Raw genomic sequence first — 12186 nt, forward strand, 5'->3', positions numbered from 1 at the left:
TTTGTTATTATATGAAGGCCTATTGTGGGGAAAGAAGTAGAATTGAGTTTATTCTGATCTACAAAAGGAACTTGAAAGCAGATTATATGGTATTTCAGCAACATTCAACAGACACTTAATGAGTCCCTACTGTATCCCAGGGCCGTGAGGATACAGCAGTGAATAAAACGAAGTCCTTGCCTTCATAAAATTCAACGGCCCATGGTCTTAGTATCTTTGCTGGCTAAAGCCAAGCTTTGCTGGCTAAAGCCAAGGCCAGTTCACGTGAGTTGTTCAAGTGCCAGATGATTCGTAGCAGAGTATTTCCTTCTGTAAGGGGTTCAGAACTTGAGGGTTTGGGATCCTTAGCAGATTGCATAATGCACCTTTCCCTTTGCCCCACGGCATTGTTTATCCAGATTAAATTTGGTAAAACAAAGTTAATTGGAAGAATTGTAGAATTAAGATGGCTAGAGGAAATAGGGCAAAGAAGCATCTGTTACTTGGTGGGGAGGAGACTCAGGCTTTTTAATTTTATTTTTTTAGTGTTTTCAGCTGCTGAGCGGTCATATCCCGTCAGATTATTCTTTTCATCGGCCAGCCTAAGGTTAGAATCTGCTTCCTCCCTCAAGGTTGAGGACTATCTGCTCTCCACACCCCATAGCTGCTCTCCTCTGGGCCAGCTATGACCTTCGAGCATTTATTTGTTGCCTCAGTGACTTTTTTTGAGATCTCTTCTTTCTTTATTTCTCTCCCTCCCTCCCCAGTTGTCTGCTCTCTATGTCCATCCTCTGTGTATTCTTCTGTGTCCACTTGTATTCTTGTCAGCAGCACCAGGAATCTGTGTCTTTTTGTTGCATCATCTTGCTACGTCAGCTCCTGTGTGTGTGACACCACTCCTGGGCGGGCTGCAGTTTCGTGGGGGGTGGCTCTCCTTGCACAGGGGCCACTCCTTACCCGTGGGGGAGGGCACCCTTACACGGGGGCATCTCTGTGTGGCCAGCATTCCTTGAGCACAGCAGCACTGTGCGTGGGCCAGCTCACCACATAGGTCAGGAGGCTCTGGATTTGAACCCTGGACCTTCCATGTGGTAGGCGGACTCTCTATCAGTTGAGCCAAATCCACTTCTCCTCAGTGACTTTTAATGAGTGCCTACTTTGTACCAACCATAGTGCCAAACACTAGGGATGAAGTAGAGATCAAGGCAAACATAGTCCCTCATAGGGCTTATATTCTACTGGAAGAAACACTGAGGAGGCATTATTTGCAGTGCACTGGAGGAAATAGTTATAGTACTGAAATAATGGGGACAGTGGGCAGCAACTTTACAAAGAAGGTCAGAGGAGGCCTCTCTGAGACTGAAACATGAGAAGAATCCAGCCAGAAGAAGAGCCAGGTGAAGAGCATTCTGGCAGAGGGGACAGTAAGCCCAGAGGCCCTGCTGGGAAGAGAGAAGGCCCATGGGATGGGAGTATAGTGACCCAGTGGGGATGGACAGAAATGGTAGGAACAAGTGAGGAGGTTACTGAGGTCGACAAGAGCCAAATCGTGCAGTCCCTTAGAGTCTATGGTGAATGAGGACAGAGGACGAGTCAGGGTTCTGGCTTAGCAATGTGGTACATGATTATGCCTTTTTTGGAGGCAGAAAGGATGGGGTCAGGCTGGGCTTTGGGAGGAATTAACAAGTTCTGTTTCGGGGCTGCCAAGTTAGAGGTGCAAATGGAGCTGTCAGGTAGGCAGTTGGGAGTATGAGGCTGGACTTCAGGGGAGTGCCTATATTGAGAGCATGAATCTATTGCACGTTCTTATTTCTAGAATAATTCTTGCTAATTCTTAAAATAGACCAGTTGTAAATTAAGCAGTAAGAAATATTTCTTGTTGTCTCAGTATTAGTGAAGATGAATTACTTCTTTCAGGGTTATTCCCCTAGAGAAATGTGACAATCTTTTCTTGTTATTTTTCTTTCTTCTTTTAAACTGAAGTTCAGCATTTCATCTGTGGACACAATCCCAAAGCAGGTGAAAATTGTGGAAGTTGGTCCCCGGGACGGACTGCAGAATGAAAAGGTAAAGATGAAAATAAACCAAAAAAGGTTTTTTGAGCTTCTGCTTTGGTTATTCCATGTAGTTGGTGCAGTGGGGAAGGGGAAGAGAGGGGACTTAGGGCAGGAAGGCACCATGACAGTTAAACATTCTCAGATGGCCGTGCAACAGGTTTGGTGTCACCAGGTCCAACTCAAGGCCAGTGAAACAGGGAGGCTGATGAGTGCTAAAGGGATAGGATTTGAATAGGCAGAGCATGGAAAAGGCACTTGAGGGGCAGGGCATCAATGAAGCATCTCAAGAGAGATGGGAAAAATATACACAACTGAAAAGTGATCTAGCAATTACGTGTAAAGGGATTTATCCAGGTGAAGCCATTGAAGAGTACATGCAGAGATTTAGCCTTGGGGGAGTTCCTCACGACCCTGTTGGTAAACACAGAAGAGCTGGAAACCACCTAAATGTTCAGCATGAGGAGGGCTAGGCAAATATGTGATGGACTTTTCATAAAATGGAATATTATAGAGCTGTTAATAATATAGGAATAAATTAATTGACTCAAGCAAGTTATAAAATACTATGTTTATTTTAATCTCAGTTGTGTAAGAAACAAAGTTTACGTATGTGTGGGAGCTCCTGGAAAAGGAGTTGACCACTACTGTCACCATAGAACTTTCTGCCGTGATGGAAATGTTCTAGACCTATGCTGTTCAATGTGGTAGGCACATGTGGCTATTAAGTACGTGTGGCTGAGGAACTGAATTTTTATTTTTATATAATTTTTTTTTCCCAAGCGACATGGGCTCCAGTGCCATCCAAGTTTGAAAATAGGATCCAGTTTTGCAGACAGTAAATGAATTGACAGAGGACAAAGGAGGAAAAGGGGCAGAATAGGCAAAGCAGGAAGAAGGTTTTCCGTTTGTTTGTCTCCAGAAGTTGCACAACCCAAACACTACACAGAAAACTAAGGAATTCAAAGTGAATTATCGAACCTGTTTTTTTTCCTCTCTCTCCTTTCAGTCCTTTTTTTTTCCTGCCTTGCTCTTCAGTGACACTGCAAAAGGGAACAGAGGATTATTGGGCATATTAATGTGCTGCTGGGCCTTTTATTTCCTATTAAAGAAACCCTGAATGAGCAAACTCTTTTTTTCTCTAATCCTTCATTTTCTTTGTCTTCCTTGTGCTGATATGGTCACACTGGGTGTAGTGGAGACCCAAAGAGTAGAAATAGGAAAGTATTTAAATGCAATCCATCAGATAATGTGTTTGTCTCCTTGTGAACATGTAAAAGGGAAAAGTAGAGAATTGTTGGGGATTGTGGAAAGCAGGTGAATGTGTATGGTATTGAATCCTCTCCCAAGGGAATGGCACACTGTCCCTGAGCGACACTTCTCTCAAGACAGAAATGAGATGAAGGCCCTCCTGGAAATATTAGCCATATTTCTGGGGTGGGCTTCGAAGATATCATACTTAGCCAGTTTCACCCCCCACAATTTCTTAAACCTCTGAACTATATGAACCATATCCTCTTTTTTTTTTTTTATTTGAGTAGTTGTGCGTTTACAAAACAATCATGCATGCCATACAGGATTCCCATACATTGCCCCACCACCAACACCTTACATCTTGTGACATATTTGTTACAATTGATGAAAGCACATATTCATGTTTTTGTTTTATTTATTTATTTATTTATTTATTTCTCAACCCTTCCCCCCCACCCTGGTTGTCTGTTTTCTGTGTCTATTTGTTGCATGTTCTTCTTTGTCCGCTTCTTTTGTCATCGGCACAGGAATCTGTGTTTCTTTTTGTTGCGTCATCTTGTGTCAGCTCTCCATGTGTGCAGCGCCATTCTTAGGCAGGATGCACTTTCTTTCGCGCTGGGTGGATCTCCTTATGGGGCGCACTCCTTGCGCGTGGGGCTCCCCTATGCAGGGGACACCCTGCGTGGTACAGCACTCCTTGTGCGCATCAGCACTGCACATGGGCCAGCTCCACACGGGCCAGCTCCACACGGGTCAAGGAGGCCCGGGGTTTGAACCGCAGACCTCCCATGTGGGAGACGGACACCCTAACCACTGGGCCAAGTCTGCTTCCCCATCTTTATGATGTTAACTGCTTATGTTTGGTGTGTATTTTCCACAAACCATGCTCTTACTGTTGTTTGTTTTGAATCGATTTTATTGATACATATTCATAAAGCATACAATCCATTCAATGTGTACAATCAGTGGTATTTGGTATACAATCACATAGTTGTGCATTTATCACTTCAGTCATTATTAGAGCATTTTCCTTACTCCAATAATAATAAACAAAGACAAAAAAAACCCCTCTACCCCTTAATAATCACCTCTCAATCTCTCTATCCTTCCCTGCAGTACTTAGCTGCTATTCTGTTTCCATCTCTCTAATTTATTTGTATTTATATTTTGTATAGATGGAGTCAAACAGTATGTAGTACCTTGTGTCTTGTTTCTTTTTTTTTTTTTTTTTTTTTAAAGATTTTATTTATTTACTTAATTCCCCCCCCTCCCCTGGTTGTCTGTTCTTGGTGTCTATTTGCTGCGTCTTGTTTCTTTGTCCGCTTCTGTTGTCGTCAGCGGCACGGGAAGTGTGGGCGGCGCCATTCCTGGGCAGGCTGCTCTTTCTTTTCACGCTGGGCGGCTTTCCTCACGGGCGCACTCCTTGCGCGTGGGGCTCCCCCACGCGGGGGACACCCTTGCATGGCAAGGCACTCCTTGCGCGCATCAGCGCTGCGCATGGCCAGCTCCACACGGGTCAGGGAGGCCCGGGGTTTGAACCGCGGACCTCCCATATGGTAGACGGACGCCCTAACCACTGGGCCAAAGTCCGTTTCCCAGTGTCTTGTTTCTTTTGTCTAGTATATTTCTTTTTTTTTTTTCCTTACCCTTAATGGAAGATAATTAACATATTACTCTAGCTTGCTTTGGTTGTATTTTTGCCTGATATTAACATCTTGTAGCATTAACGTACATTTGTTCAGTTTCAGAGAAAAAGTCTTAGATATGCAATATTACCCAAACTCATATTTCACATGAAGTTTTGCTCTGCTATACAGTCCCATGTTACATTTTTTAAAAAGCAGTTTTATTTAAATACCATACAGTCTTATCCAAAGTGTACAATAAATAGCTTTGAGTATAATCACAATGTTGTACATTCTTCACCACAGAAAATTTTAGAACAGTTTCATTACTCCAAAAAGAAAAACTCCACACTCCTTAGCACCTTTCAATCCTCTATCTTTCCCCAGCCCTACATAACCACTAATCTGATTTTATCTTTATAAAACTGATTTATATTTACATTTTATATAAAAGGAATCATACAATATGTAGAACTTTGTGTCTGGTTTCTTTCACATTGTATGATGTTTTTTGTGTTTTTTTGTCTGATACTAACATCTTGTAACATGAATATACATTTGTTCAGTTTCAAAGAAAAACAGTCATACAGTCAATATTACCCATATTCAATTTTCATATGAGGTTTTACTATGGTGTACAGTTCCATGTTAACATTTTTAGCTTTCCTTTAGTGATATACATGACCTTAGACTTTCCCTTTCAACCATTGTTGTACCATATAATAGCACTTCTAGTTAAAAACATTATGTTGTGCTTTCACTATTTCTATTCATTTCCAAAGATTTACAAACAATGTTTTTACCAATTCTCCACAGATTAAACCTCAGCTTTCCAGTCTCTAACCTCATTCTTTATTTTATTTTTTTTAGGGGGTAATGGGGATCGAACCTGACATCTTGTACATGGGAAGCAGGCACTCAACCACTTGAGCTGCATCTGCTTCCCTCATTCTGTTCTGTGGTAACCTGTATTCTAGTTATTAACTCCATTACATAATAAATTTAGTTCATAAGAGCACAGTCATACCGTATTTGACCTTTCATGTCTGGCTTGCCTCACTCAACACAGTGTCCTCCTCCAGGTTCATCCATGTTGTCATATGCTTCACTGCTTCATTTTTTCTTACAGTACATAATATTCCATTGTAGGTATAAACCACAGTTTATTTATCTATTCATTGGTTGATGGACACCTGGGTGATTTCCATATTTTGGCGATTGTAAATAATGCCACTGTGAACATTGGTGTGCAGATATCTGGTTGTGTCACTTGCTCTCATTTTTCTGGGTGTATACCCAGTAGTGGTATTGCAGGGTCACATGGCAAATCTATATTCAGTTTCCTTAGGAACTGCCAAACAGTCCTCCACAGTGGTTGTACCATTCTACATTCCCATCAACAGTGAATAAGTGTTCCTATCTCTCCAAATCCTCTCCAACACTTGTAGTTCTCTGTCTTTTTAATAGTAGCCTATCTAATAGGTATGAAAAGATATCTCATTGAATTTTTGACTTGCATTTCCCTAATTGATAGTGACAAAAATTTTTTCATGTTTTTTTGCCATTTATATTTCTTCTTTGGGCAAATGCCTGCTTGGGTCTTTTGCCATTTTTCAATCAGGTCATGTGTCTTTTTATCATTGAGTTGTAACATCTCTTTATATATATAATGGATATTAAACCCTTATCTGACATGTGAAATAGAATATGGCTAATATTGCATATGTAAGACTGTTTTTCTTTGAAATTGAACAAATGTACATTAATGCTACGAGATATTAGTATCAGGCAAAAATAACACCTTCCTATTATTAAAACCAGGTATTAGTATTATTTATTTGTTGTAGTTCATGAGAGAACTTTTTCATATTTGTACAGTTAACCACAGTCCATCATTCACCACAGGGTTTACTATGATTCACAGTCCCCTGCCTTGTACAGTCCATCCAAAGCATACCCACAGTGGCCCTCATGTTCATCACTGGGTTGCACCATCATTAGCTCAGTTCATTTCTGAACATTTTCATTACTGCAAAAGGAAAAATCCCATATCCTTTATACCTCCCCCCACACCATTATTGACCCTTATTAGCATTGATATAATTTCTTCTTTGCCATTGCTGTAAAAATATTACAATATTACTATTAACTCTAATCTGTACATTACATTAGTTGTAGTTTTTCGTGTATCTCCATATTCTTAATACCTTGTGTAGTGGTTTGATATGGTTATGAATTCCAAAAATAGGTATTAGATTATGTTTCTAATCTGGTCTATTCCTGGGTGTGATTGAGTTATGATTAGGGCTTTGATTGGGCACAGATAAAAAGCATGATTGGGCACAGATAAAAAGCATGGCAAAAGGACAGAGTTGTTACTTTGATGCAAGGGTTTTCTGATGTTGGAGTTTGATGCTGAAGTGCTGGAGCCCCAGGAAGTCAGCCCACAGAGGAAAGAGAAGCAAGACCTGGGAAGTGAGGACCTGAGCCAAGAGAAGAACACAGAGGAATAGAGATGGCTCCTTAGACATGGCAGAAACCCCAGGGAAAGAGACAGAGCCATTTACCGTATAGTCTACAGCTGCCCTTATGGAGAAAACAGAAGCGCTGAGCCCAGAGGAACCCAGGAAGCCTGAACCTTTGCACATATTGGCAGCCATCTTGCTCCAACATGTGAAAATAGGCTTTGGTGAGGGAAAGTAACACGCTTTATGGCCTGGTATCTGTAAACTCCTACCCCAGATAAATACCCTTTATAAACACCAACCAATTTCTGGTATTTTGCATCAGTACTCCTTTGGCTGACTAATACACCTTGTAATAGGGGAACATTCTTGTGTTTGTGCCATTGACCACAATCATCATCCACCACCCAAATCACTATATTATACAGTCCCTAGATTATCCTCTAGCTTTCTTTCAACTGACATTAATCTCCCTAAACTACCCCATTATACTCACTATAATGTGTTACCATCAACTCCCATTTCCCCACATTTACAGTCCACCTTATTAAACATTCTACATACATTCAGCATCAGTTCTCCCTTTCAACCCACATTTTGTTTCCTAGTAACCTATACTCTGGAGTTTAACTTTATGAGTTTACTCATTGTACTAAGTTCATATTAGTGAGACCATACAATATTTGTCTTTTCATGTCTGGCTTATTTCACTCAGTATCCTCAAGGCTTATCCATGTTGTCATATGAATCCTGACCTCCTTTCTTACAACTGAATAATATCCCTTCATATGTATATACTACATTTTGTTTGTCCATTCATTAGTTGATGGACACTTTGGTTGTTCCCATATTTTGGCAATTGTGAATAATGCTACCGTCAACGTCAATGTGCAAATGTCTGTTCATGTCCTTGCTTTCACTTCTGAATATTTTCCTAGTAATGGGATTGACGGATCATATGGCAGTTCCATATTTTGCTGTCTGAGGAACCCCCAAACTGTCTTCCATAGAAGTACACCATTTCACATTCCCACCAACAGTCAAGGAGTGTTCCTATTTCTCTGCATCCTTTCCAGCACTTGTAGTTTTCTTTTTACTTTGTTTTATTAGTAATGGCCATTCTGTAAGGTATGAAATGATATGTCATTGTATTTTTTATTTGTATTTCCCTAATAGCTAGTAATGTTGAACATCTTTTCATGTGCTTTTTGGCCATTTGTATTTCTTATTTGGAAAAATGTTCAAATCTTTTGGCCATTTTAAAAAAAATTAAACCCCCCCCCTTGCCACTTGCTTGCTGTCTGCTCTCTGTGTCCCTTCACTGTGTGTTCTTCTGTGTCTCCTTGTCTCCCTTTGTTGTGTCATCTGGCTGTGCCAGCTCTCTGCAGGCATGGACTGTCAGCTCTCTGCAGGCATAGGCCGTCAGCTCTCCGTGGGCATGGGCCAGCTTGCCTTCACAAGGAGGCCCTGGGAAGCGAACCCAGGGCCTTATATGGTAGACGGGAGCCCAGTTGGTTGAGCTACATCTGCTTTCCCTGTTGGCCATTTTTTAATTGGGTTGTTTGTCTTTTTATCATTGAGTTGTGTGATCTCTTCATAGTACCTGGTGATCAAACCCTCATAGGAAATGTGGTTTCCAAAAATTTTCTCCCATTGAGTAGGGTACCTTTTCACCTTCTTAACAAAGTCATTTGAAGCACAAAAGTGTTTAATTTTACAAAAGTCCCATTTATCTATTTTTCCTTTCATAGTTTTTGCTTTGCCTGTAAGGTTTAGGAAGCCACCACCTACCACAAGATCTTGAAGATGCTTCCCTACATTTTCTTCTATGAGTTTTATGGTTCTAGGGTCCTTGATCCATTTTGAGCTAATTTTTATATATGATGTGAGATAGGGGTCCTCTTTCTTTCTTTTAGCTATGGATATCCAGTATTCTCAGCATCATTTGTTTAATAAACTGTTCTGACCCAGCAGGATGGATTTGACAACCTTGTCAAAAATCACTTGACTGTGGATATGAGGGTCTATTTCTAAATTCTCAATTCTATTCAATTGGTTAATATATCTATCTTTATGCCATGCTGTGTTTGCCACCATAGATAAGTAATATGCTTTAAAGTCAGGAAATGAGAGTCTTCCAACTTCATTTTTCTTTTTTAAGACATTTTGGCTATTCAGAGCCCTTTACCTTTCCAAATAAATTTGATAATTGACTGTCTGATTTATTAGGATTGTGCTGAATCCATAAACCAGTTTGGGTAGGATTGACATCTTAACAATATTTAGTCTTCCAATCCATGAACATGAAATATCCTTCTTAGGTCTTCTTTGGTTTAACAGTGATTTGTAGTTTTCTATATACAGGTCCTTTATGTCCTTGGTTAAATTTATTCCTAAATATTTGATTGTTTTACTTGCTATTATAAATGGAATTTTTTTTCTGACTTCCTCCTCAGATTGCTCGTTAGTAGTGTACAGAAATGCTACTGATTTTTGCATATTAATCTTGTATCCTGTCAATTTGCCAAACTCGTTTATTAGTTCCAGTAGCTTTGTTGTGAATTCTTTGGGATTTTCTAGGTATAGGATCATATCATCAGTGAATAGCAAATGTTTTACTTCATCCTTTCCTATTTGGGTTCCTTTTATTTCTTTTTCTTGCCTAATTGCTCAAAGCTAGAACTTCTGTCACAATATTGAGTAACAGTGGTGATAGTGGACATCCTTGTCTTGTTCCCATTGTCAGCGGGAAAGCTTTCAGTCTTTCACCATTGAGTACGATATATGCTGTGGGTTTTTCATGAATGCACTTTATCTTGAGAAAGCTTTCTTCTATTCCTGTCTTTTGGAGTGTTTTTATCGAGGAAGGATGCTGTATTTTGTCAAATACCTTTTCTGCATCAATTGAGATGGTCATGTGATTTTTCTTCTTCTATTTATTAATGTGGTTTATTACACTAATTTGATTCTCTTGTGTTGAACCACTCTTGCATACCTGGGATATAGAACCCACTTAATCATTGTGTATTATTATTATTATTTTTTTAAGATTTATTTATTTATTTAATTTCCCCCCCTCCCCTGGTTGTCTGTTCTTGGTGTCTGTTTGCTGCGTCTTGTTTCTTTGTCCGCTTCTGTTGTCCTCAGCGGCATGAGAAGTGTGGGCGGCGCCATTCCTGGGCAGGCTGCTCTTTCTTTTCACGCTGGGCGGCTTTCCTCATGGGCGCACTCCTTGCGCATGGGACTCCCCCACGCGGGGGACACCCCTGTGTGGCACGGCACTCCTTGCGCGCATCAGCACTGCGCATGGCCAGCTCCACACGGGTCAAGGAGGCCCGGGGTTTGAACCGCGGACCTCCCATATGGTAGACGGACACCCTAACCACTGGGCCAAAGTCCGTTTCCCTATTTTTTTAATGTGCTTTTGGATTCAGTTTGCAAGTATTTTGTTGAGGATTTTTGCATCTATATTCAGTAGAGAAATTGGTCTGTAATTTTCTATTTTCATAATATCTTTATCTAGCTTTGCTATTAAGATGATGTTGGTTCCTTAGAATGAGTTTGGTAACATTCCTCATGTAGCAGTTTGAAATAGTTATGAATTCCATAAATAGATATTAGATTATGTTTGTAATCTGGTCTGTACCTGGGCCTGATTGAGTTATGATTAGGACTTTAATGGGGCCACATCATTAGGGCATTGAGTCTCTGCCCCTTGATAAGGGGATTCACAGATAAAAGGCATGGCAGGGAAGCGGACTTGGCCCAGTGGTTAGGGCGTCCGCCTACCACATGGGAGGTCCATGGTTCAAACCCCAGGCCTCCTTGACCCATGTGGAGCTGGCCCTTGCATAGTGCTGATGTGCGCAAGGAGTTCAGTGCCATGCAGGGGTGTCACCCGCATAGGGAAGCCCCACATGCAAGGAGTGCGCCCCATAAGGAAAGCCGCCCAGCGCAAAAGAAAGTGCTGCCAACCCAAGAATGGCGCCACACACACAGAGAGCTGACACAACAAGATGACACAGCAAAAAGAAACACAGATTCCCGGTGCCACTGATAAGCATAGAAGCAGTCACAGAAGAACACACAGCAAATGGACACAGAGAGCAGACAACTGGGGGTGGTGGGGGCAAGGGGAGAGAAATAAATAAAAAATAAATGTGAAAAAAATAAAAGGCATGGCAAAGGACAGAGTTGTGGGGTTCTGATGTTGGAGTTTGATGCTGAAGTCTTAAGCTGGAGACTCGGGGAAAGAGGCAGAGCCATTCGCCTGGTAGTCTACAACTGACCTTGTGAAAAGAGGCAAAGCCTAGAGAGCCTCATAGTCTACAGCTGACCTTGTGGAGGAAACACAGGAGCTGAGCCCAAAGGAACCCAGAAAGTCTGAATCCTCACAGACATCGGCAGACATCTTGCTCCAACATGTGCAAATAGACTTTGGTGAGGGATGTAATTTATACTTTATGACTGGTAACTGTAAACTCCTACCCCAAATAAATACCCTTTATAATGCCCAGCAGATTTTTGGTGTTTTGCATCAGTACCCCCTCTGGCTGACTAATATACCTCCTCTTCAATTTTTTGGAAGAGCTTGAGCAAGATTGATATTAGATCATCTTTGAATGATTGGTAGAATTCACCTTTGGAGGCCATCTGGTCCTGGGCTTTTCATTTTGGGGAGGTTTTGTTTTGTTTTGTTTTTTTTAAGTTTCTTCCCATGAATCCTTTTTATGGGATTGGGGAGGTTTTTAATGACTGTTTAAATCTTTTTACTCATGATTGGTTTGTTGAAGTCTTCTGTTTCTTCTA

General features: G+C 41.0%; 1 protein-coding gene across 9 annotated transcripts in view; it reads left to right on the forward strand.

The window, feature by feature from the left end:
- The window catches only part of HMGCL (3-hydroxy-3-methylglutaryl-CoA lyase), a 30413-nt gene that overhangs the window by 1680 nt on the left and 16547 nt on the right, over nucleotides 1-12186 (forward strand). For 5 of the 9 annotated variants that reach the window (XM_004465404.4, XM_004465405.5, XM_071217664.1 and 2 more), the window contains exon 2: nucleotides 1963-2046. In XM_004465404.4, the coding sequence (XP_004465461.2) occupies nucleotides 1963-2046 (84 nt within the window). Of the gene's footprint in view, nucleotides 1-525; nucleotides 587-1962; nucleotides 2047-12186 lie in introns of those variants that run through there. The other 4 variants (XM_071217663.1, XM_071217666.1, XM_071217668.1 and 1 more) reach the window with 2 other exon arrangements.

The sequence above is a fragment of the Dasypus novemcinctus genome, chromosome 9 (genome assembly GCF_030445035.2).
Source record: "Dasypus novemcinctus isolate mDasNov1 chromosome 9, mDasNov1.1.hap2, whole genome shotgun sequence".
Taxonomy (NCBI): domain Eukaryota; kingdom Metazoa; phylum Chordata; class Mammalia; order Cingulata; family Dasypodidae; genus Dasypus; species Dasypus novemcinctus.